This window comes from Gymnoscopelus braueri, assembly GCF_963280865.1.
Source record: "Gymnoscopelus braueri genome assembly, chromosome: 5".
Classification (NCBI taxonomy): Eukaryota; Metazoa; Chordata; class Actinopteri; order Myctophiformes; family Myctophidae; genus Gymnoscopelus; species Gymnoscopelus braueri.
Window position 1 is genome coordinate 55390491 of NC_137606.1, and position 27500 is coordinate 55417990.

Sequence of the window (27500 nt, forward strand, 5' to 3'; positions counted from 1 at the left end):
AGTCACTATTTTAGCACGTAAATGGACGCAAACAAAGTTGATTCAGACAATATAGAACCTCACTAAACCCAGTACAGTTTTTTTTTAAATAAAAATGTTACCTTCCCGTTGATTTTGCTATTTTTATTTAGAAGAAAACCCGGACTGGATCCGCGGATCCGGATCTTCAAATAGTAAAATCAACAGGAAGTTGACAGTTTTATTAAAAAAACAAACAGTACTGGGTTTGGTGAGGTTCTATATTCTCTGAATCAGCTTTGTTTGAGTTCAACTTTTGTTGAGTGAATCGTTACATGCCTGTCAAGGACCCTCAGTTTGATATGCATCAGTTTGTTTATATTACTGTGTCTATTTAACCCTTTAAAACCGGGGAAGCATCTGTGTCATTTCTCAATTTTAGCTATATACATTATACTGTATGTATATAGCAACATACGTTTTTCAGGAGACTTTTATGGTGCACTGGCAGATTAAAAGCTACAAAAGTACACAGCATCTTTGTCGCCGTGTTGCTTTGTATCTGTGTTGCTCAACGCGGTCGCTAACGTCATCAAACGTGTGGACATCATGGAGCTACAGTTGTAGCTTTGTATCTTTGTATCTGGAAGTTGAACCCTGCTCAACTTGAATTTGTATCTTTGTATCTGTGTCTCTAGAGCTACAGCTACAAACGTCGGTGGTTCCCATTGAAAATGAATGGTAGCATGTATCTTTTAATCTGCCCGCGTGAACACACCATTAGGATTTAGAACAGTGGTTCTCAAAAAATAGCAGATGTACAAGCTCACAGCGTTCGTGCCGCGCTGTGAGCTTGTACATCTGCTATTTTTGGAACATCTTGAAAGTGTTGAAAAAGTTTGCATTTTTTGACACAAAATCATCTCCTCCGGGCGGGTCCCTGGCATAAAACATTTTCAGATGGGGGGGGGGGTGGGGTAGAGCTTCTCACCCATTGACCCTTCTGACCCTTCTGACGGTGAGAAAACGCTAATGTTACTTCCGCCGAATTAGTAAAATGTTCGCCAGAAACAGACTGTGTCAAATATGAGTTACTGACTATCATAAACGATACAGAGCCACCTCCCTGACAATATCGCCGAGACAGTGTGTTAATTCTTATATGAGACGATTCTAAGATGACCCAATGTTATTCTCCATAGAGAAATTACTTTACGAACCAGGGGATGAACGAGTGACGTCAGGACTTCAGTACTCTATGGTGTGTGGTTGAAAATGACCCGATGTTAGTGTTCAAGGTTCAAATGGTTGTTTCTGTTGTCTTTTGCAGCTTCGTCTGGAACCATCGTCCCGTCGTCGCCGTCTGTCTCTCAGAGGAGGAACGGGTTGTAGAGGACAGACAAGAGCCGCCTCCTCTAGAACCTCTGCTGACCCCGTCCTGTCCTGGCCTGTCCCATCCCGTCCTGTCTCCTCTCCAGCCTCTGTATCGGTGGTCCTCTACCCTGGTTCCTTCCAGTGTGTTCCATCTCATCCCAACCAGACAGCCTCCTCCCGGTGGTCTCCTAGTGGTCTCCTAGCCCCTTCCTCGTCTAGCATCACCTCCTTTTCCCTCTGAAACTGCAGCTGAACCCCATGCTCCCCTGATCCGTCCTCGTCCTCATAACGTATCACGTTTATTCAACCTTCAGCAGGATCACAGATTAAAAACATGACATAAAAAGACAGGTTGTTACTAAAAAAACACTTCATTATTTTGCTGATTACAATAAAAAAAAACACCTCAATATATCAATCAGTCAAAAGACCAAAAATCCAACACATTGCAATGATCTTCGCTGAAAAATAAAATAACTCTGTACCCTAAACCCCTGATGGGACGTTTATCAGACATCAGAGTCACGTTCCCTTCAACAGAAACCACAACGTCCGCTCAACCCCCAACCGTCTAACTCTAACTGATTCTCAAACATCTTTTACTGTCCTCTGTTCCCCTCTTCCCCTGATTCCTAAAACTCCAAAGTACCCCCTTTTACTCCCTTTTACCCTATTATACCCCATTTAAACCCCCTTTTACCCGACTTCAGACATCCTGCAAGAGACGACCACAGCATAACATCAAAGAACACTTTATTTACTCAGGTTTAACAGCTCACAGATCAGCAGCTCCACGCACATTTGTCCATGTCTTATCGTTAAAAGACATAACAGTAAAAAATATATTTTCCTTCTTCCGCTTGCTCTCATGCACCCCTTGTAATACCTCCCACGTACCCCTAGGGGTCCCGTACCCCCGTTTTAAAGAAACACTGGTCTAACTAACACAGGCATCCATCATGGAGGCTAAAGACCTGATGATGAACAAGATGAAGACGGAGGAGGCAGAGAAGGAGAAAGGGAGGGAGGAGGAGGTGAGAGGAGGAGGAGAGGAGGAGGAGTCAGAGGAGGAGAGAACGCAGCAGGAGAACGGCAGGCTGATGCTGGCCGACGACCTGAAGGAGAAAGGGCTCAAGAGCTCCCCCTCTGGCCAGCAGGTGTCCAACGGCTTCCCTGCCTCCAGGTTAATACAGTTTCTACATTGTATATTAGTGTTTGCATAGATCATTTAAATATATATTTTTGTTTAATTTAGCTTAGTTTCATCTAGTATTTAAAGTTGGTTTGCTCATTTATTTTATTGTCTTAAAAACCTTACTTTAGTTTTATTAGTTTTAGTGTTGGTTTTAAGTTGTTTTTAATAGTAATATAGGGTTAGCCTGGTAAACCCTCCCTCCGGAAATCTCATTTCTATTTGATTCCAGGAGTGAGTCTGGCCTGATCGCCCATTCTGCAATATTGGCTGCGGGCTGGAGTTGGGCGGGAGTAATACCGTTGACTGACAACCCCTTCAGCCAATGATAATTTTTCCCCTTCAGCCAATCAGCAGTTCACCAGTCTAATGTGACGCAACGGGACTTTTGAGACTTTCGGGGCCCAAAATGGGTTGTCTTATTCGGATACATGGGTGTCACTGCCCACCCCTACCGGTTCTCTAAATTTTTATTTTATAAATAGGCTTTTTCATGATTAATTGACCACATATATGAAGTTAAACAACTAAATTCTATCCAAACGATATCTTATAAGTAAATTCCGTGCCTCAAAATAGAAGTTAGAGAGCTTTTTGAAGTAAAAAAATAGCGGAGAATATAGCGGACAGAAAAAGATGGCTGCCGTTCGTGTTTTGGGCTCACTCGAACTCGCCACCTGATTGGCCAACTGTCGCTGTCAATCACAGAACGATGTGCGACGACGCTGATAGGCTCGGTTAGCTGGTAATTTCACTAGAAACCCCCACAATGGGCTATCAGGCCAGACTCACTCCTGGAATCAAATAGAAATGAGATTTCCGGAGGGAGGGTTTACCAGGCTAATATAGGGTAGGCAGGGGCGAGATTCAATAAGATTTTTTTTAGATTTTTTTTTAAAGAAAAACATTGGATTCTGACACATTTCAGATTTTTTTCCTATGATTTTAGTTAGATTTAGTTAGTGTTGTTAACACAATACAGTTTCAGTTATTTATAGTTATATATATGTTTAACCTCATTTTTTATTTCAGTTGACTAAAATGTTCTTTTCAATTCTAGTTTTCGTTATTTCATGAATTGTAACTATAGTAACCCATGCCCCGCCCCCAGCCCTCAGAGCCCCAGGGAGGGTCCCATGGGCACCGCGGGGGGCTCGGCCCCCGGCTCCGGGGCCGGCTGCACCGGCACCTCCGTGCCACTAGGGGGCCTCAGGACGCTGGTGGTGCAGCAGACCAGCCTGGAGAGGCCCAGGGAGACCTGGAGCAAGAAGATGGACTTCCTGCTGTCCGTGATTGGCTACGCCGTGGACCTGGGCAACGTGTGGCGGTTCCCTTACATCTGCTACCAGAACGGTGGAGGTGAGCTGTAGACTGGCTCTTTTTTTTTTCTCCGAAGGTTTTTATCCCACAATATTATAACCCATGTTTTTCACCCAGTGCCAATTGTCTAAGTAATCCTGGGCGCTACACTCCCTCTGCCAGCCTAGGGACAGCCTAGAGCCGAGCTCATGCCTAGACTGGCTCTTCTTACTGTGGTAGAGCTTAGCAGGGCCCAGCATCCTATAGAGCAGTCTATGGGCGTAGCGCTGTCCATTCTTTTTACTGTCTATGCTGGAGACTGGCTCTTCATGCTGTGGCAGAGCTTGCATGGTCACGCGTGTAAAATGACTAAGTAAAAGTACTAAAATTTTCAAAAATAGACGATCTACAAGCTCACAACGCGTCGCGATGCGACGCGTTGTGAGCTTGTAGATCGGCTATTTTCAAATAGCCTAGGTATAAAACAGGGCTAAAGTGGTTAAAGGATCTACACCATGAATTTAAAAAAAATATTTGATATTTAATATCATATGGTGTATGTCCCTCAAACCTTTTTCAAAAGGTTTGAGCCTAAATCATCAATCAGATATACTCATCCCAAGTCAATTGTCTCTGGCTTATACAGCACTTTCAGCTGCAATACCAAAACGTCCTCTTGGGCAGGGGGGGGGCTACTGAGCAATTCTGTCTGGCCAGCATCAATGCAATGGCAATGCAAGTGACATCACTTGCATTGCACATTCTGAAATGGCCTGTTCAGACACGCCCATTCTGAAAATCTCTGAAATGAGAATGAATGACTGAATGTTAAAAAAAAATATTTTTTTGGGTACAAGAGACACTGGGGAGCCCAAAAAATACTAAAAACAAAAAAAAAAATTTAATTCATGGTGTAGACCCTTTAATGTGTGTTTTATAATATAATGATTTATATCTGCAAAGTAACTAGTAACTAAAGTTTTCAAATGATTGTAGTGGAGTAAAAGTACAATATTTGCCTCTGAGATGTAGTGGAGTAGAAGTAAAAGTACTGAAAATCGGAATTACTCCGGTAAAGTAAAAACACCTTGAAATTGTACTTAAGTACATTACTTGAGTAAATGTACTTAGTTACTTAACACCACTGGGTAGAACATGCCTGGTCGTGGTGGCAGTAACGGCGTGAATAGCAGATCTACAAGCTCATAGCGCGGCACTCGCGCTATGAGCTTGTAGATCTGCTATTTTTGAATAGCCAAAGTATAAAATAATGGTTTAAGTGGTTACACAGATGCGTTCCCGGTTTTCAAAGGGTTAACAGACTCCGCATGTTTAAGATAATCTCATAAGAGAGTCTTATAAGATTATGTCCTGCAGTGTGTGATGATGACTCAACCACATTTCACAAATATTTAAAGATTTTCAAGCTGCTGTAGACTATAGAGTCCAGCTTACTGTCCCAGATTCACCACGCTGTGACCTTTTGACCTCCCAGGAGCCCACCCCTTCATCCAACACACAGACACAGCGACTAGACTATAGACCAATTATTTGTTTACCAACATTGAGACTGAACACACAGGGGATAATTTCATGCAATCAATTCCCAACACATAGGGTGCGTTCGGAAATACAGCAATGAGCGCACTGGCCAATTAAATACAAACTAATAGGCGAGTGCGCTCCCGGTGCGCAATTTCCGAACGCACCCTCGGTGCTGGACCTGCGCGCGCAATACTGGTTCTTATCTCTTGCAACCAGTGTGTCGTCGTCTGTTAAGGGGTCTATACTGCTTTGATCTGTGTGTCTGTGTCTTAACAACGAGGGATGGCTCCTGCAGAGTGTGTTTGCACAGGTTAAGTCTGTCTGTCTGTCTGTCTGTCTGTCTGTCTGTCTGTCTGTCTGTCTGTCTGTCTGTTTAAGGACCTTTTTAATAGACCGATTATTTGTTTACCAACATTGAGACTGGACGCACAGGTGATTGTTTCATGCAATCAATTCCCAACATATTGTTTCAAGGTTTCGCTGGTTTCAGTTCATTCAACCTCCTCTTGTGTGTTGGCTAGTGAGGCACGTCCTAGCGAGACATGTCAGAATGGAGTTCATTTGGTGCCGGCCTGCGCGCGCATACTGGTTCTTATCAGTGTGATGTCGTCTGTTAAGGGGTCTATATACCTCTAAAATGAAATGAAAATAAGACCATTACTGTATCAAAAGTAATCAACGAATGGTCAAACATTGGCCAAATTGTCAAATATTACCTAAGAAAAGTTGTGAAAATATTTGATATTATATTTTGCTCACAGTGAGCTTGTAGATCGGCTATTTTCACAATATTTATCTGTGGATCCGAGTCAAACTAAATGCAACGCCTCAACTCCTACAATTCCCTGTGCTTTTCAGGGTTGGGGGTCCCCAGTTCAAATATGATTATGGGGGTCCCCAGTTCAAATATGATTATGGGGGTCCCCAGTTCAAATATGATTATGGGGGTCCCCAGTTCAAATATGATTATGGGGGTCCCCAGTTCAAATGTGATTATTTTGGGGGGTCGTGGAAAAGGTTGAGAACCAATGACCTAGACTAGAGCAGTGATTGCAAGTGGGACCTGTCTGTCTGTCTGTCTGTCTGTCTGTCTGTCTGTGGTATCTCTCCACACACACCTTAGTGGCGCGTAGCAGCAGGCGAGCCGCCCGTTGCACCTTTATTGAATTTGCAATAATAAAATCTTTGCAATTTCCTGTGTTTTGTGTGTGTGTGTGTGTGTGTGTGTGTGTGTGTGTGTGTGTGTGTGTGTGTGTGTGTGTGTGTGTGTCGGGGGAGGGGGGGGGGGGCAGAGATGGAGACTGGGAGACACTTAGAGATAGAGACAGAGAAGCGTATTAATTGTGTGTTTTGTGGGAACGCATGCGGTCTCTTTCTCCTTGCTTAATAACCTGTTTCTCTGAGCCAGCTGCTCAATCAAACCTTATCTCTACTCTACCCACATGTCACACAGAGAGACGCACACACACACACACACACACACACACATGCACGCAGGTTTTTAATGCTATATGTGTGAGGACATGGACGTTTTAGGAAGGTGATTTTTATGAATGCCATTTCTACAACTTTCCTGGCCATTTTCTTTTTTTTTTACTTACATTTTTATCCCACGATTTTGTAACCCTATTTTTTACACCCAGTGCCAATTGTCTATGTAATCCTGGGCACTACCTTCCCTCTGCCAACCTAGGGAGGCCAGGGTCGAGCTCATGCCTCCTTCAATGCATGAGAGCCAACTGACCTTCTTGTCACCTGACAGGGGAGAGTTTCCCTGGTAGGACGTAGCGCGTGGAAGGAACACGTTATTCCAACCAGTTCCCTTCCCCTCCATCAGGCGCCCCGGCTGGCCAGGGGGAGGCAGTATAGTGACCAGGATTACTGCATGTTTTTGTGAGGGTACCTACCCTAGGAGACACGGGGAGAACATGCAAACTCCACACAGAAAGGCCCTTTCGCCAACCCCACCTAGGGTATGGTACTGATGACGCGGAGGAGAAGACACGCCCCCAGCGCCCACAGCGTCCCCTGCGGGAATCGAACCCAGGACCCTCTAGCTGTGAGGCGACAGCACTACCGACTGTGCCACCGTGCCCCCTTTTCCTAGCCATTTTTAACCGTTATTATCATTTAAAAAGATTTAAGAAATCACAACTTTTCATCAATTAAAAACTATTCCAACATTTTTCAAAAGTATTTCATAAATAATAATAAAACTAATAGTAGTGAAAATAGCCGATCTACAAGCTCACAACACGGCGCGAAGCGACGCGTTGTGAGACAGTTTGTGTGAAACAGTTTGTGTGAGACAGTTTGTGTGAAACAGTTTGTGTGAGACAGTTTGTGTGAAACAGTTTGTGTGAGACAGTTTATGTGAGACAGTTTGTGTGAGACAGTTTATGTGAGACAGTTTGTGTGAAACAGTTTGAGTCCCGACGAAAATGTCTAATTTCTCTTTTGTGAGAGCACTGCAGTAGAGTTGGGTTACTGTTCTCTTTATACTGCATTGGTTCTCAAAGTGGGGTCCGGGACCTTAAGACTGTGAGGTAATCAAAGTCACATGAGAAGAGCCGTGATTTAGGACAGAAATTGCATAATATTTCATTTTGGAATGAACTAAGCCTTTAAACACTTAAAGCATTGGTTCTCAAAGTGGGGTCCGGGGACCCCCAGGGGACCTTGGGGGGATACAAATCTTTGCATCTCGGGGTCCCTGGCACAACACATTTTCAGGTGGCGGTCCGTGGACAAATACATATCAATTAAGGGGTCGAAATTTGATATTGATTTTGGGCTTAGGGTTAGACACGTCCCCTTCCTATATATTATGAACCCATCTGTTAACTGATATTGTCCTTCCGATAATGTGAGATGGCTTTGTTTTCAATGATGTTATTGTTGTTATACATGGAAAAAAGTAAATGAAAAAAACACAGCCCTCATGCATTAGATTAGAAGGACAATGCAGTCACCAGAACCAAGGATGGATTTTTAAACACAATTATTTTTAAGAGTATTTCCAATTACACACTGCGTCTCAGAGGCAACTATTGTACTTTTACTCCACTACAATTATTTGAAAACTTTAGTTGCTAGTTACTTTGTAGATTTTGATTAATATTACAAACCACTTCAACCCTATACACATTTAGGCGATTTGAAAATAGATGTAGATCGGCTATTTTTAAAAGATTTCTATGATCCTATAGTTTACTGAGACACTACACTGTCTCTCTGTATTCTATGATCCTTTAGTTTACTGAGACACAACACTGTCTCTCTGTATTCTATGATCCTATAGTTTACTGAGACACAACACTGTCTCTCTGTATTCTATGATCCTATAGTTTACTGAGACACTACACTGTCTCTCTGTATTCTATGATCCTATAGTTTACTGAGACACAACACTGTCTCTCTGTATTCTATGATCCTTTAGTTTACTGAGACACAACACTGTCTCTCTGTATTCTATGATCCTTTAGTTTACTGAGACACAACACTGTCTCTCTGTATTCTATGATCCTATAGTTTACTGAGACACTACACTGTCTCTCTGTATTCTATGATCCTATAGTTTACTGAGACACTACACTGTCTCTCTGTATTCTATGATCCTTTAGTTTACTGAGACACAACACTGTCTCTCTGTATTCTATGATCCTTTAGTTTACTGAGACACAACACTGTCTCTCTGTATTCTATGATCCTATAGTTTACTGAGACACTACACTGTCTCTCTGTATTCTATGGTCCTATAGTTTACTGAGACACTACACTGTCTCTCTGTATTCTATGATCCTATAGTTTACTGAGACACTACACTGTCTCTCTGTATTCTATGATCCTATAGTTTACTGAGACACTACACTGTCTCTGTATTCTATGATCCTATAGCTTACTGAGACACTACACTGTCTCTCTGTATTCTATGATCCTATAGTTTACTGAGACACTACACTGTCTCTATGTATTCTATGATCCTATAGTTTACTGAGACACTACACTGTCTCTCTGTATTCTATGATCCTATAGTTTACTGAGACACTACACTGTATCTGTATTCTATGATCCTATAGTTTACTGAGACACTACACTGTCTCTCTGTATTCTATGATCCTATAGTTTACTGAGACACTACACTGTATCTGTATTCTATGATCCTATAGTTTACTGAGACACTACACTGTCTCTCTGTATTCTATGATCCTATAGTTTACTGAGACACTACACTGTCTCTCTGTATTCTATGATCCTATAGTTTACTGAGACACTACACTGTATCTGTATTCTATGATCCTATAGTCTACTGAGACACTACACTGTCTCTCTGTATTCTATGATCCTATAGTTTACTGAGACACTACACTGTATCTGTATTCTATGATCCTATAGTTTACTGAGACACTACACTGTCTCTCTGTATTCTATGATCCTATAGTTTACTGAGACACTACACTGTCTCTATGTATTCTATGATCCTATAGTTTACTGAGACACTACACTGTCTCTCTGTATTCTATGATCCTATAGTTTACTGAGACACTACACTGTCTCTGTATTCTATGATCCTATAGTTTACTGAGACACTACACTGTCTCTCTGTATTCTATGATCCTATAGTTTACTGAGACACTACACTGTCTCTCTGTATTCTATGATCCTATAGTTTACTGAGACAGAACACTGTCTCTCTGTATTCTATGATCCTATAGTTTACTGAGACACTACACTGTCTCTCTGTATTCTATGATCCTATAGTTTACTGAGACACTACACTGTCTCTCTGTATTCTATGATCCTATAGTTTACTGAGACACTACACTGTCTCTCTGTATTCTATGATCCTATAGTTTACTGAGACACTACACTGTCTCTCTGTATTCTATGATCCTATAGTTTACTGAGACACTACACTGTCTCTCTGTATTCTATGATCCTATAGTTTACTGAGACACTACACTGTCTCTCTGTATTCTATGATCCTATAGTTTACTGAGACACTACACTGTCTCTCTGTATTCTATGATCCTATAGTTTACTGAGACACTACACTGTCTCTCTGTATTCTATGATCCTATAGTTTACTGAGACACTACACTGTCTCTCTGTATTCTATGATCCTATAGTTTACTGAGACACTACACTGTCTCTCTGTATTCTATGATCCTATAGTTTACTGAGACACTACACTGTCTCTGTATTCTATGATCCTATAGTTTACTGAGACACTACACTGTCTCTGTATTCTATGATCCTATAGTTTACTGAGACACTACACTGTCTCTCTGTATTCTATGATCCTATAGTTTACTGAGACACTACACTGTCTCTGTATTCTATGATCCTATAGTTTACTGAGACACTACACTGTCTCTCTGTATTCTATGATCCTATAGTTTACTGAGACACTACACTGTCTCTGTATTCTATGATCCTATAGTTTACTGAGACAGAACACTGTCTCTCTATACATGTATGTGTTTACCTTGTTTGCTGTAATTCTCTCTGGATAAAGAGCATGTGATAAATGCCTACAGGGTAAATGGTTAAAGCTTTTATTATCTCCTCCGGTCTCATCTGCTCTCCAGGTGCATTTCTGCTGCCCTACCTGTTGATGGCGGTGTTTGGCGGAGTGCCTCTCTTCTACATGGAGCTGGCCCTGGGCCAGTTCCACCGCAGTGGCTGCATCTCCATCTGGAAATACATCTGTCCTCTATTCAAAGGTAGGAAATGCATCTGTCCTCTATTCAAAGGTAGGAAATACATCTGTCCTCTATTCAAAGGTAGGAAATGCATCTGTCCTCTATTCAAAGGTAGGAAATGCATAATTATGTCCTTTATTCAATACCAGGGGCGTAGCCACGGGCGGGCATAGGTAGGCCTGGGCCCACCCATTTGGCTTTTCTGCCCACCCCAAAAAAAAGTTTTATTTGTTTATTTTATTATGTCATGTTCAGCCATTTTGATAATAGTGTGTGTGTATATATAGTGTGGGACACTGATCAAGGCCAAGACACAGATAGGCAGGGTACAAACCCAATTAAGGGCATTTATTCAGAGCTCTGCACAGAGCATTGTTTATACGGTTTAAATCATAAGGTAAGTTTTCTGTAACACAGGTTCTTCCCGGGTTTGGGGGTTTCCATTCATCACATTTCTGGTGTGTTTTTACATCGTTCCACAGGTTGCCTATACAGTAAAAGAGACAGTCTTTTAGTTCTACATTTCACTAGCAATTGCAATTGTCGAGGGAAATAGTGGAGTATTCGCTTACCGCCTGAGCACCCGTCCATTCACCAGGAGAGCCAGAGGAGACTGAGACAGAGTGGCTGCGTCTTGTAGTTTGGGTGCCACACCTAGCCGGTCCTCGCAGGTGCGCTGAGTTGAGGTTGATTCATGATCAGGATCGGTAGGTACCGCCCCTCGATGACGTGGCCTAGGTTGCGGTGCTGTCTGCGGGGCCTCTCTCTGTCTCTCTCCCACTGTCTCTCCATGGTGAGGTGCCTACCTGTCAGGCGGTCTCCCAGCGATCAAAAACAGCTAAAAATGTTAAGCGCACGATCCGGGCACACATGCACACGCGCTGCGCGCATGTGCATGTGTGCCCACCCGCAACTCCCTAGGCCCAGCCTCGGCTAGCGTTCTGGCAACGCCACTGTTCAATACATCTGTCCTTTATTCAAAGGTAGGATGGATTGAGTGATTGAATGAATGAATGAATATTTTAATAACCAGTTGCAAACAGTACAGCTCAGTACAATTATGCAATCAATGCTAAAAGGATTTAAAGGGATAGTTCACCCACATTTTATTTTTATTTTTTATTTGATGACCAATAATGGCCAATCATTTGATGACCGGCAGACCGGTAGGCAGCGGTTCCGGTAGGAGACACAAAGGAGACTCTTTGCGTCTCTTACCGGAACCGCTGCCGGTCATCAAATTATTGTCTTAGGAATGAGACAAAAACTAAAAAATATCCATGAATTCAAGTCTCCATGGGGTGAATAATCCATAGAAAAAAATACATTTTGGGGGTGAACTATCCCTTTAAGTTTCTCCTGGGTTGTCAACATCGTAAACATGTTCACATAACATCATGTAGCATCTAATGTAAACATAATATTATCTAAGGTAACATTATGAGCGTGTAAAAGCATGCAGAGAGTAACACAGACAGTAACTGTGACAGGAGATGAAAGGCGACAACAGCAGACGAGGGAGAATACATTATTTTCCACGTGAACAGAGGATAACGTTCTGCATGTCGTTGCGGAAACCTTGCATCTCCATATTTCAAATGTGTATGTTTTTCCCCTCGCCATTGACTCGAAAACGCGTCAATTACTACTTAATCCACCCACGCCATTGACGCGTTTGACGCGTTGGAATCGCGTTGGAATCGCGTTCATTGTTTAATCTCTGATCGCGCTATGCTGCTTAAAATTCAATGTTATTTTCGAGTTCCACTTACTTCACCCACATCTGCATCCGGTTTCATGACCTGGGTTCCGTTTCCGGTTTTTGATTCTTTTCCCCCGGTCATTTTCGTCCAGATTAGGTAAACAAAAGTTTTTTCACACTGTATAACGAACGAACGGACAGGTTCTCTTCTATAATCTATGGTCTGGGTGACGATCAGTCATCGCCGTCGTGTATCACATCATAATTTTGTCCGATCAGACAATCTGGGAATACGTCACATCCGTTTTCATGTTTTTCCCTGTCTACTCTCCCAAGAAGGGTGACAGTGACCCAACGACCTGATCAAGCTGTCATGTGCTGCTCTCTAGTGGCGGATTTGTGCTGCGTCTTTAAATTATGTGTCTTTCAATTATTTTCATAAAAAAAATTCAAAATATAAAAATAAAAAAACACGAAAATTGCTGACACTGGGGGAGTACTTTATGAAAATACTCTGGCAGTCAAAGAGTTAACACATTGACGGCCAAGATATTAGACATCGTTTTTTTTATCCCCATGCCAGCGTAATTACCTTAAATCCACAATCGCTGAAACGCCGTGGAAGATAATTGTGTACAAAAAAATTATAAATAATAAAATAGTCCCCGTGGGTTAGCGGAGGGATCTGTGTATTCAGAGGAGGAACAACATTCCAACCGCGATCCGCCATTTTGGGGCTACGGCCCGTTGAAAACGGGTGGTTTTCAATGCAAAAAAAAAGAAACTGAGTTAGAGGTCTTTTTCTGAAAATCCCATAGTCAGGGTGGATGGATGATGTCGTTTTTTTGGAATGATGTCACATCCACATAATAATAATAATAATAATAATAAATTTTATTTGTATTGCACTTTACATTTGAAACAAACCTCAAAGTGCTACAGTACATAATAAAACAGATAACGAAAACCATTTGCAAAAGAATCAAATAAAAATCAAAAAGACTAAAACAGGATTAAAACATGTTTAAAACAAGTTTAAAAAGGAGAGACAGGGTTATTAAAACCGGCTTAAAAAGCTAACCAAATGCTTTGATAAAACATACTTCTTCTCTGAGTAACGATCGATCATTCCGAAGCTGTGTTAGGGCGCCCCTTGTGGAATTTAAAAAAAGTCTATGTGTTAAAACAACGACCGACTTTGTCGTACGAACAGTGTCGGGCAAATGTGGCAAATGGCCTTTTGATTGGTCAAGTTTGTGGGTTTTTATAAATAATGAACCAATGAAAAGTATTAACGAGAGTTTGTGACTAAATAATAACTACATTGGATCCATTGGAACACAGCTTTTATTTGCTGGGGAAAAAAGCTTTTACAATTCCCAACATGCAAACATGACCCGCTTTAATTACTTCAGTCTATATTAGTAGCTTAATGACTAGTACAATTCTATTGTCTTTTTTGTGTCCAATGTTTTTGTATTTAAGTTCATAAAGTTAGCCAATGTATAAAAAAATACGAGTGCGTTTTGAGCTTGAAGATCTGCTATTTTTTGCTATTTTGTGTGACATAGAATGGCGAAGTATGGCATTAATTTACGGGAAAAAAAGTTAAAACACGGAGATAAGACATGTCTGCCAGTATATGCACTTTGGCCCTCTGGAGTGAGTGTGGAAATATAGTGGCCCTCTGCATCATCAAAGTTGCATCACCCCTTGCTGTACAGTGACGGTTATGATATAAAATGTACAAAGTCTTGGTCTTGGTCTGGAAGAGACAGAGAGACATCAGCGTCTCTCTCTCGAGCCCCAGAACAACGACTGGCTTCTTCCCTGAGGGACAGCTGGCTCGACCTCTCTGACCCCCGTGTGTTTCCCTACGAAGCGTCCTCCTCTCTCTGTACGTCTGTGCGTCTCCTTGTTGATGCAGTGTGATGTATAAGCTCTCTCTGTTATGGAAATTGTCACATTTCCGTTCGCCAAATGCCAGCCTAGCTGCTTAGAAATGTGATATTTATGTAAATAATGTTTGTGCCGCGTGGAAATGTCAACCACTTAAAACCAATGAACAGAAAGTTGAATTAGCCTCGAGAAAAAAACAAAAAACACCCACTTGACTGTTTGAGGGCCAGAGCGACTGAGTGACACACGACGCACACGCACACATGCACACGCACACTCAGGCACACACTAACACACGCACACACACGCACACGCACAGACACGCACACGCGCGCACACACACACACATGCACACGCGCACACACACACACGCCCCTTTGTAGATCGGCTATTTTCCGCATAGAGATTTGGTGTATATATGTATCTATAAAATCTATGAAAAAGTTTAATCTGCAACACAATGGTAAACAATGTAATGGGGGGGGGGGGGGTCCCTGATTCATCTCTCTCTCTCTCTCTGCTAAGGGGCTCCTTGGCCTGAAACACATTGAAAACCACTGGTCTAAACAGTATAATATAAAATAAAAACAATATTATTCATCTGTACATTGAAACTATACACACTATATGCTGCAGGTCTACAGATGAACCTGCCATCTGTCTACGTAACATGCTAACTAAATCATGGGTTCTCAAAGGGGTCCCTGGGGGGGTACCAGGGGGTCCCCAGAAAAAAATAGTTAATATTTTACACTTTGGCTATAAAAAAAAATAGCAGATCTACAAGCTCATAGCGGGTCACTTCGTGCCGCGCTATGAGCTTGTAGATCTGCTATTTTTTTTTAAAAAGATTGTGCCAATTTGTGCAAATATTTGAATATATGTTTTAAAGCGAACATTTTTAACTCAAATCTTTGCTTCTGGAGGGGGTCCCTGGCACAACATATTTTCAGATGGGGTCCGCGGCCAAATGCATATAATTTTGGGGGTCCTTGGCATGAAAACGTTTGAGACATTTTAGCCTTTGCATAAAGCGGCATGGTCATCAAGGCTATATAGGACAAGTGCTACGGGCTGTGGTCACACACGCACACACACACACACACACACACACACACACACACACACACACACACACACACACACACACACACACACACACACACACACACACACACACACACACACACACACACACACACACACACACACACACACAGGGAGGGAGAGGCAGGTTTTATGGTCAGACTTCAGGATGTAGTGTGTTTGTGTTGGCAGATCTATTGCACTCATGTCTACCTCGTTATGTTGTGGGAGCACTTAGAAGTCTGTCTGTGTGTTTATTGTCCTCTTGTGTTGTAATACCTGATCAAAGCTTTAATACAACAATACTCACACTGTGGATGTCTGACATAATAGCAGCACTTTAATCCAGTCAGACCGGGAACGCATCTTTGTCATATTAACACATTACCTGCCAAGATATTAAACATAGTTTTGGATCCCCATGCCAGCGTAATCACCTTAAATCGACGATCTTTGAAACGCTGTGGAGGCCACATTGTGTACAAAAAAAGAAAAAAGAATCCCCATAGGTAGGTGGAGGGATCCGTGTATCTAAAGCTCGTAGCGCACGCTATGAGCTTGTAGATCTGCTATTTTTGAATAGCCCAAAGTATAAACCAATGGTTAAAGTGGTTTACACAGATCATGCCGTTCCCGGTTTTAATGGGGGGCATCCAATTAAATTGGGGGCATCCAATTAATCCGCCCATGATCTCCCCTCCATACAGGTATAGGCTTCGCCATCTGCATCATAGCTCTGTACATCGCCTTCTACTACAACACCATCATGGCGTGGGCTCTGTACTATCTGCTGTCGTCCTTCCGCTCCGTGCTGCCCTGGTCCTCCTGCTCCAACCCCTGGAACACGCCCCACTGCAACCGCTACATGTCCACCGACAGCAACGTCACCTGGTCCAACGACTCCACCTCCCCCGCTGAGGAGTTCTACACGTAAGTCACCATACACCAACATCTGTTCTGGTATTCCACAGGGCTCAATTCTGGGTCCCTTATTGTTCTCCCTGTATATACTACCGCTGGGAGAACTCATCGCCGATCACGGAGTGAACTTCCATTTCTATGCTGATGATACCCAGCTGTATCTTTCAGTAGCTCCAGACGACCCCTGCGCTCTAGACCCATTGTTGACCTGTCTGTCCAGTATAAAATGCTGGATGAGTGAGAACTTTCTTAAGCTAAATGAGGATAAAACAGAAGTTCTCATAATTGGCTCCAGTGAGCAGAGAGAATCAATAACAAGTAGACTTGGTAACCTGGCTGTAGAAAGTAACACCACAGTAAAGAACCTGGGGGTGATTATCGATTCTGAATTGAATTTCAATACACACATTAATCATGTCACCAAGATTGCTTTCTTTCATCTTAGAAATATTGCGCGAATTAGAGACTATCTGTCGTTAGACGATGCAAAGACGCTGATCCACGCTTTTGTTTTCTCTCGGCTTGATTACTGCAACGCACTCTACTCTGGCCTGCCAAAGAAAACAACTGACAGATTACAACTTGTTCAAAATGCGGCAGCCAGAATTTTAACTAAAACCAGGATGAGAGAACATATCACTCCAGTTCTTGCTTCACTACACTGGCTCCCGGTTGTTTTTAGGATTGATTTTAAAATTCTTTTAATAGTTTATAAAGCTCTAAATGGTCTGGCACCTACCTACCTCTCTGACTGCCTAGAGAGATATGTTCCAAACCGGGCCCTCAGGTCTTCAAGTGCTGACCTGCTCGAGGTGCCTACAATGACATATAAAAAATACGGTGAAGCAGCATTCTGCTTTTACGGACCGACAGTGTGGAATAAACTCCCATTACACCTAAGACAGGCAGCCTCTGTCGATAGCTTTAAAGCACAGCTCAAGACCTATTACTTCACTCTTGCTTTTAGCTGATTCTTTGGTTGATTTTTAATTCCTCACTGTATTCCCTATTTTAATGTTGTTTTATGCCTTTGCTTTTGCTTGCTTTTATTTTATTTTATTTTATTTTATCTTTGTTTGCTTTATTGTTAAATTGGTTCTAACTGTAATTGTATTCTTGCTCTGTAAAGCACTTTGAGCTGCATTTCATGTCATGAAAGGTGCTATACAAATAAAGTTTATTATTATTATTATTATTATACATGGGCAAGTGGCGGCCGGCCCTGGGGGGGCCACATGTGGCCCCCACCTTCACTTAACGCGGCCCGCCAGGTTAATATCAGAATAGTGATTATATTATTGATTTCAGCTGTTTACAATTCCAAACATGCAAACATGAGCCGCTTTAATTACTTCAGTCTATATTAGTAGCTTAATGACTAGTATTACAATTCTTTTGTCTTTTTTTATGTCCAATGCATTTGTATCTAAGTTCATAAAGTTAACATAAGTATAACTAAATGCATTTGAAAAAAAAAAAAAAAAAAAAAAAAAACAGGATTCCAATTCAATAATAGCAGAAAAAAAATTCTGGATTCCAATTAAAAAATTGCAAAAATAGCCGATCTACAATTCTACATCTGCGATGCGTTTTGAGCTTGTAGATCGGCTAATTTTGCTACTTTTGAGTGACATAGAATGGCGAAAAAAAGTTAAAATACGGAGAGACAGTATATGCAATGTGTGCCTCTGGAGAGATTGTGGAAATATAGTGGCCCTCTCCGTCATCAAAGTTGCATCACCCTTGACGTAAGTGGTAGCAGTGGTGTAAAGTAACTTAAGTACATTTTCTCCATTTTCAGTACTGTAACTTTTACTCCACTAACACATCTCAGAGGCAAATATTGTACTTTTTACTCCACTACGATTATTTGAAAACTTTAGTTACTGTTTACTTTGCGGATATTATGAAACGTACATTAACCACTTCAGCCTTATTTTAAACTCACTATACGATACAATACCATTTCTCATGATTTTTTAAACATCGTTATTTTCCAGACATTTATTATTAATCCATGATTTTCTTCTCTTCTCTTTTTTTTTCTTTCTTTTTTTTACAACACTGTTTTCTCATACCCTCTTTTCAATACAGTCGCGATACATTTTTTATTAAATCCATTTAAATTGTCACCAGTTTGAATCGATTTTAATCGATTTAGGATAAATCCTTTATGTAATCACCTCCCCTGCTGAGGAGGAGTTCTATACGTAAGTGTTGATTTTTTTCGACTAAAACCACGACGGAAAATGTTGGTCGACTACCTTTTTTTCACTGACGAAAACTACATAAAACCTGAGCTATGATGACTGAAACTAAGACTAAATATATTGACAATCAACAAATAAAAACTAGACTAAAACGATAGTGAGGGATCTAGTGGAGAAGAGATCCAGTAGAGGAAAAAAAAGTCATTTTATGTTTGGTTGCGCTTGGGTGTTGCGCTCTGAAAATAGCAGATCTATAAGCTCACAACGCGTCGCAGCGTTGTGAGCTTATAGATCTGCTATTTTCAGCATGCAACCAAGTGTAAAGTCAGCCATTACGACGCCATCAAGGCACCACCACAACACATTTTAGTCGACTATAATCAACTGTAGGTTTAGTCGAGTCATTTCAGATTAGAATACTAAACGGGATTTTATTCAAAAGACTATGACAAACACTAAATACTAATTTGCTGTCAAAATCAACACTGCATGGAAGTTAGTTAGTTAGTTAGTTAAAGTGTATTAACTCCATACATTCACCACTTTAGTCCTATTTTATACCTAGGCTATTTGAAAATAGTAATAGTAATAGTACATCTACATTGCAGTATTGATACTTCTACTTAAGTAAAACATTTGAGTACTTTTTCCCGACACTGTTTATTTCCCACATGAACTTTAAACAGAAGTCACTGATAGTGGAGAGGAGAGGAGAGCCCAGGGCAGAGGGGAGGAAGGATGGGAGAGGAGACACAGGATGAGAGAATAACACATTAATTAGAACAACGTTGGCTGCATGAGCACACACACACACACACACACACACACACACACACACACACACACACACACACACACACACACACACACACACACACACACACACACACACACACACACACACACACACACACACACACACACACACACATGGAGGAAGTCAACACACAGAGGCAACACTGCCCCAAAATAACTCATTTTTTCTGGTCTGAACCAGAACTCTCTTAAGACCAGAAAAGTATGTTTCTCATTCTGGGCTGCCAGGGGAATGAATTAGTGTTAACCAGCGTGGAGCGGACCCTTTTTGAGGGTTCTTTTGAACACCCTCAGAGCTGAATTAACACCCAGGGGTTTTTCCACTGTGTAGGAGTATGCTGGCTCGGCCTTATCAGCAGCCAGTAAGACTATCCGTCATGTGAGGCGAGACAGATTCGGGGTATTTAGGGCTCAGCTGACTGTCCTAATAATCAGTGTTGGAAACAGTACTCACATTCTTTACTTAAGTAAAAGTATCAATACTGCAATGTAGAAGTTGAAATGTTACAAGTAAAAGTCTGGAATTCAAAATTTACTTGAGTAAAAGTACAAAAGTAGTGGTATTACAATGTACTTAAAGTACCAAAAGTAAAAGTACTCATTGTGCAGAATGTCCCATTTCGAGTTTTCAAATGTATATATATTTTTTTGAAAATAGCCGATCTACAAGCTCACAATGCGTCGCATCGCAACACATTGTGAGCTTGTAGATCGGCTATTTTCAAACGGCCGAAATGTAAATAGGGCTGAAGTGGTTAATGTATGTTTTGTAATAATAATCAAAATCTGCAAAGTAACTAAAGTTTTCAAATAATTATAGTGGAGTAAAAGTACAATATTTACCTCCGAGATGTAGAAGTAAAAGTATTGGAAATTGGAAATACTCAAGTGAAGTACAAATACCTCAAAATTGTACTTAAGTACAGTACTTGAGTAAATGTAATTAGTTACTTTCCACCACTTGCTTATCAGCAGCGAGTAAGACGGCGTCTATCCGTCAAGTGAGGCGAGACAGATTCAGGGTATTTAGGCTCAGCTGACTGTGTCCTAATGCAGGTATTGGGAGTATAGAAGAGATTTCCTTGAAGTTCTCCCCGGCTGCACGGCGCCAGAACTTCCTGTTTTGAACATACATCATGTCTGGGCTTTTTTTTTTTTATAGCCGTGTTTCTGCTGTGTGTTTAACCTCTCTGATTTTACAGTGGCGTTAAGTAACTAAGTACATTCACTCAAGTACTGTACTTAAGAACGATTTTCAGTACTTTTACTTCTACTCCACTACATCTCAGAGGCAAATATTGTACTTTTTTTCTCCACTACAATTATTTGAGAACTTAAGTTACTAGTTACTTTGTAGATTTTGATTATTTTTACAAAACATACATTAAAGGGATAGTTCACCTAAAGTTTTTGTCTCATTCCTAAACCAATAATTTGATGTCCAGCGGACCGGTAGGCAACGGTTCCGGTAGGAGACACAAAGGAGACAAAAAAAATCTTTTGAAAATAGCAGATCTACAAGCTCACAGTGCGTCGCAGCGCGACGTATTGTGAGCTTGTAGATCTGCTATTTTCAAAAGATTTTTATTGATGTTATTACATTTGAAAACTTGTGAAACGGGACATTCTGCATGATGAGTATACTTTCTACTTTTGGTACTCTTTAAGCACATTTTGATACCAATACTTTTCCTCCTTTTACTCAAGTACATTTTGAATTCCGGACGTTTACTTAGAGCATTTCTGCATAGTTTGGGTATTGATACTTTTACTTAAAGTAAAAAGAAAAATTTGAGTACTTTTTCCACTGCTGTGTGTGTGTGTAACCTCTCTGGGTTGGGTTCGTTCCAACGCAGTGTTTTCTTGTCCCGCCGTGTGTCTGCGTTAAGGAGTTGAACCTGAGGTTGTGTCAACGAGAATGTAATTATTAACTTCACTGTTAGCAGTGGTCTAAAGTAACTAAGTACATTTACTCAAGTACTGTACTTAAGAACAATTTTGAGGTCCTCTTTACTTCACCCGAGTATTTCCAATTGTCTATACTTTTACTTCTACTCCATCTCAGAGGCAAATATTGTGCTTTTACTCCACTACAATTATTTGAAAATTTTAGTTACTAGTTACTTTGCAGATATAAATAAATTACATTATAAAACATACATTAACCACTTTAGTCCTATTTTATACCTAGGCTATTTGAAAATAGCAGATCTGATGCGACGCGTTGTGAGCTTGTAGATCTGCTATTTTCAAACAATGTAGTACTTTTACTTCTGATACCAACACCTTTGTACTCTTGCTCAAGTAAATGTTGAATTCCGGACTTTTACTCGTAACAGAGTACTTCCACATTGCAGTATTGATACTTTTACCCAAGAAAAACATTTGAGTACACGCTCTCTCTCTCTCTCTCTCTCTCTCCTCTCTCTGTTTATCTGTTTGTAGCCTTTTATTTCATTACGACCTCTTCAAGTGGGTGGATGTGTATATTGTGTATCTCTGCATATAAATGACTTATTCTCCATCCTGTTTCTCCTCTCTCTGGTTCTTCCTCCCTCGCTCCTTGTCAAAATCTCAAAGTGGGGGCAGCAAAACAATATTGTGCAAGTTAACACATTCCATGCCAGAGTTTAATATCATAATGTACTCGCCCACTGCCAGCGATTTATTTGTTTTTTTCACCTCGCCACAGACCTCGCTAAATACCTTATGATCGCGCGTTCAACTGTTTGTAGACATACAGGGTAGTTGCGTGAATGGCCCGGAGAAGACATTTTCAATCAGTGACATTCCATTTTGCAGTAGTAGCAGTTTCTAAAACCCGCTTCAAACAGCGTTCAGCGCGGAGAAAAACAACACCGAAATAATGGCGATTTAGCGGAAGCTTTAGAGCGGCGGCAGATGGGAACGAAAATCTTAGATTGACGTCATTTCCGTATCCGGGGGTGCTACAATGAAATGCGTCACTGCGAGAGAGTGCTACAATGAAATGTGTCACTGCGAGAGAGTGCTACAATGAAATGTGTCACTGTGAGAGAGTGCTACAATGAAATGTGTCACTGTGAGAGAGTGCTACAATGAAATGTGTCACTGTGAGAGAGTGCTACAATGAAATGTGTCACTGCGAGAGAGTGCTACAATGAAATGTGTCACTGCGAGAGAGTGCTACAATGAAATGTGTCACTGCGAGAGAGTGCTACAATGAAATGCGTCACTGCGAGAGAGTGCTACAATGAAATGCGTCACTGCGAGAGAGTGCTACAATGAAATGCGTCACTGCGAGAGAGTGCTACAATGAAATGCGTCACTGCGAGAGAGTGCTACAATGAAATGCGTCACTGCGAGAGAGTGCTACAATGAAATGTGTCACTGTGAGAGAGTGCTACAATGAAATGTGTCACTGCGAGAGAGTGCTACAATGAAATGTGTCACTGCGAGAGAGTGCTACAATGAAATGTGTCACTGCGAGAGAGTGCTACAATGAAATGTGTCACTGTGAGAGAGTGCTACAATGAAATGTGTCACTGTGAGAGAGTGCTACAATGAAATGTGTCACTGTGAGAGAGTGCTACAATGAAATGCGTCACTGCGAGAGAAAAAAAAAAGGCTACGCGATTGGCACGCTGCGGCTTTATTTAGGTTTGCGTAGATCTACGCGATTGGCATGCAATGTGTTAAAGGGATAGTTCACCCCAAAAAAATTACTTATTTTCTATCAATTACTCACCCCATGAAGACTTGAATTCATGGAGAGTTTTTTTGTTTTTGTCGCATTCAATAATTTGATAACCCGCGGTCTCTCCGGTAGGAGACTAAAAGAGACTCCTTTGAGTCTCCTACCGGATACATGAGCATCTTTCCGCCCGCCGGTAATTAAATCATTGTCTCAGGAATGCGACAAAAACAAAAAAATCTCCATGAATTCAGTGCTTCATGGGGTGTGTAATTGATAGAAAATAAGTAATTTTTTTGGGGTGAACTACTCCTTTAAACCACTTTCATCCTGGCGTCACTATTTTGAGCATGTCATTCAGTCATTATTGTCAAATATTTTCTAAAATAGTGGTATGTCATTAACACATTGACTGCCAAGATATTAAACATAGTTTTCTATCCCCATGCCAGCGTAATTACCTTAAATCAACGATCGTTTTGAAACGCCGTGGAAGATACACGTCCTACAGGTCCACCTGTCTCCAGGTCTCCATCAGTTAGAGGTTAACTGTAGTTCTTCTCTCTCCAGGCGTCACGTCCTACAGGTCCACCTGTCTCCAGGACTCCATCAGCTGGGTGCAGTCAGCTGGCAGCTGGCTCTCTGTCTGCTCTTCATCTTCACCATCGTCTACTTCAGCATCTGGAAGGGAGTCAAGACCTCCGGGAAGGTGAGGCTGATGGCCTGCGGGGGGCGCTGTGGACCCACACGTGGTGTTGTTGTTGTTGAAAGAGTTCAGTACGACCAGCCTGGCCTGGGGCGGACAGAATAGAATACATTTTTATTATTTTTAAAGAAATGTTCAGAACCCAAGATATCATGATTTGAAGATGTTCTGCTCCATTCACTTCTTGTTTAACTTATTACTTAAAAAGGCTGTATCTCGGCTCCTGGGCCTTTTTTTTTTTACTATGTATTTTTGGCCCATGCTATTTTCAAAGGCAGACAATTCATGTCAACGAGGTCGCGATGACCTCCTTGACATTTGTGAAACCACACAGTGCAACCCTCAGTGATTAGCATTAGGGGATCGATCATACTGGAGATAAATATTCTGTGACTACTTGAAAACGGTAAGAAATTTGAAAAATTGCTGGCACAGTATGCACATATTTTTTTTATTTCATTGGCACTGAATGAGTTAACACATTCTCTGCCAGGTATTCATTAATTAATTATTCCGCTGCTGCCAGCTTTCTTTTTACCTTATTTTGACGATCCACAGCGACACGGATGTAAACAAAGGCTGTCTGGGGGAGGGGGGGGGGGGGTCTCGTCTATTCACCAGATTTATTTTTTTTTACCGCCGATCGCTGGCTCGATGGCTTGTTTTCATCAAAAAAAGAAGAAATCCGAGCTAGATGTGTTCTTCTACATCTCATAACATAGGAGTGGACGGAAGTTCATCTTTTTTTGGGTGGACGTTGCATCCGTCCATTCCTTCTCTCAAGGGATCATTCATGTTGCGGGAGAGCACCCTCTAGCGTCATTTCTACGTGCAAATGTAAACGTTTTTTCAAAAAGGCTGCATCGCATAATATGCGCATCGCATCGCATAATATGCGCTTCGCAGCGCATATTTCCGCATATTTCGCAACTTTTCACATATTTAGCATTTTCCGCAACTTTTTGCATATCGCATATTGCCACATATTGCCGCATATTTCACAACTTTCCGCATATTTCGCAACTTCCGGCAATTTCACCGCATAAAATTTTAGCCGGCATAATCAAGAGTTTTAGCCTGCATAATCAAGAGTTTTAGCCTGCATAATCAAGAGTTTTAGTCTGCATAATCAAGAGTTTTAGTCTGCATAATCAAGAGTTTTAGCCTGCATAATCAAGAGTTTTAGCCCGCATAATCAAGAGTTTTAGCCCGCATAATCAAGAGTTTTAGCCTGCATAATCAAGAGTTTTAGCCTGCATAATCAAGAGTTTTAGCCTGCATAATCAAGAGTTTTAGCCTGCATAATCAAGAGTTTCAGCCCGCATAATCAAGAGTTTTAGCCCGCATAATCAAGAGTTTTAGCCGGCATAATCAAGAGTTTTAGCCGGCATAATCAAGAGTTTTAGCCGGCATAATCAAGAGTTTTAGCCGGCATAATCAAGAGTTTTAGCCTGCATAATCACGAGTTTTAGCCTGCATAATCAAGAGTTTTAGCCTGCATAATCAAGAGTTTTAGCCTGCCCTGCATAATCAAGAGTTTTAGCCTGCATAATCAAGAGTTTTAGCCTGCATAATCAAGAGTTTTAGCCCGCATAATCAAGAGTTTTAGCCCGCATAATCAAGAGTTTTAGCCTGCATAATCAAGAGTTTTAGCCTGCATAATCAAGAGTTTTAGCCTGCATAATCAAGAGTTTTAGCCTGCATAATCAAGAGTTTTAGCCTGCATAATCAAGAGTTTTAGCCTGCATAATCAAGAGTTTTAGCCCGCATAATCAAGAGTTTTAGCCTGCATAATCAAGAGTTTTAGCCTGCATAATCAAGAGTTTTAGCCTGCATAATCAAGAGTTTTAGCCTGCATAATCAAGAGTTTTAGCCTGCATAAGCAAGAGTTTCAGCCCGCATAATCAAGAGTTTTAGCCTGCATAATCAAGAGTTTTAGCCTGCATAATCAAGAGTTTTAGCCCGCATAATCAAGAGTTTTAGCCTGCATAATCAAGAGTTTTAGCCTGCATAATCAAGAGTTTTAGCCCGCATAATCAAGAGTTTTAGCCGGCATGATCAAGAGTTTTAACCGGCATAATCAAGAGTTTTTGCCCACGTTTTGCTGGAGGGTTTAACTACTGGTTGCCGACGGCTAAAGAATTAAGTTTAGACGTGTGCTCAAGAACTGATTACCGCAATGTGTCCGTTGAGTTCATGAACAAAAAGATGTATTCTCTGTAGTAGTTGTCCCAGTGAGCCCATAGTCGGCTATTAGACCTCAAAAGCTCAAAACGCGTTGTGAGCTTGTAGATCTGCTATTTACAGGCCCATCTGTAGCTTAGTGGGTAGAGAGGCCGTCTGGTACTCAGAAGGTCACGGGTCACGGGTCCGGCTAATCCATGTCAAACTGTCCCTGAGCAAGACACGTAAACCCTAACACCATTTTGTTATTTTATTTTTGTTTAAGAGATGAGCTAACCTGCACCACATCACAGGTTTATGGGTAGCCACTAGTCAGGGTAGGCGCTAAAATGATAATAATAGTGGTTAATGAGGCTATGAGGCTATGTCCATACCAACTCCAGTTTCCACCACTTGGTGACGCTATAGCCAATCTAGACTAGATTTGGATCGAGGGGAGTCTGGTACAACGCTCAGGTCCTGGACCTGGTGAGACGGAGGAGGAGCCCGGCCAGGAGGCCATCCACAGAGCCTAGTCCCTCTAGCGTAGTTCCGGACAAGCGGATTGAGTGGCACTGTCTTTCCCTAAGAGGACTGACCGGGTGTAGCTACCTGGGACGTACGTCAGGGCTTGATCAACCCCGGCTGGGTCACCTGGGTGAGGGTGTGTGTTGTATGTTGCGAGACCCGAAACACCTGTTGACCCCAGGCTACAACACTGATGATACGTCCCAGGTGCATCCATGTGATGTTTTGTTTCGTTAAATTGTCTAATCTAGGATCCCAGTCTAATCTAGGACTTGGTGGTGTGATAGTTTTTATTTATTTTTAGGTGGTGTGATAGTTTTTATTTATTTGTAGGTGCTGTGATAGTTTATATGGATAGTTTTTATTTATTTTTAGGTGGTGTGATAGTTTTTCATAGATGGTTTATATGTATTTTCAGGTGGTGTGGGTGATAGTTTTATTTATTTGTATGTATTTTCAGGTGGTGTGATAGTTTATATGGATAGTTTGTGTTCATGTTTAGGTGGTGTTGGTGATAGTTTATATATTGTGTTCATGTTTAGGTGGTGTTGGTGATAGTTTATATACTGTGTTCATGTTTAGGTGGTGTGGGTGATAGTTTATATATTGTGTTCATGTTTAGGTGGTGTGGGTGATAGTTTATATATTGTGTTCATGTTTAGGTGGTGTGGGTGATAGTTTATATATTGTGTTCATGTTTAGGTGGTGTATGTTACTCTGCCT

General features: G+C 41.4%; 2 protein-coding genes across 2 annotated transcripts in view; both read left to right on the forward strand.

Annotated features, from left to right (window-relative positions):
- Positions 1 to 27500, forward strand: part of LOC308086001 (immunoglobulin superfamily member 11-like) — a gene marked incomplete at both ends in the record, with an annotated part of 302311 nt that overhangs the window by 21169 nt on the left and 253642 nt on the right. The window lies entirely within an intron of this gene.
- Positions 1293 to 27500, forward strand: part of slc6a4a (solute carrier family 6 member 4a) — a 52177-nt gene continuing 25969 nt past the window's right edge. Inside the window, exons 1-6 of the mRNA XM_080428943.1 lie at positions 1293 to 1512; positions 2283 to 2515; positions 3636 to 3883; positions 10960 to 11094; positions 16468 to 16690; positions 23951 to 24089. Coding sequence (XP_080285069.1) covers positions 2292 to 2515; positions 3636 to 3883; positions 10960 to 11094; positions 16468 to 16690; positions 23951 to 24089 — 969 coding nt within the window. The 5' untranslated portion in view covers positions 1293 to 1512; positions 2283 to 2291. The remainder of the gene's footprint in view (positions 1513 to 2282; positions 2516 to 3635; positions 3884 to 10959; positions 11095 to 16467; positions 16691 to 23950; positions 24090 to 27500) is intronic.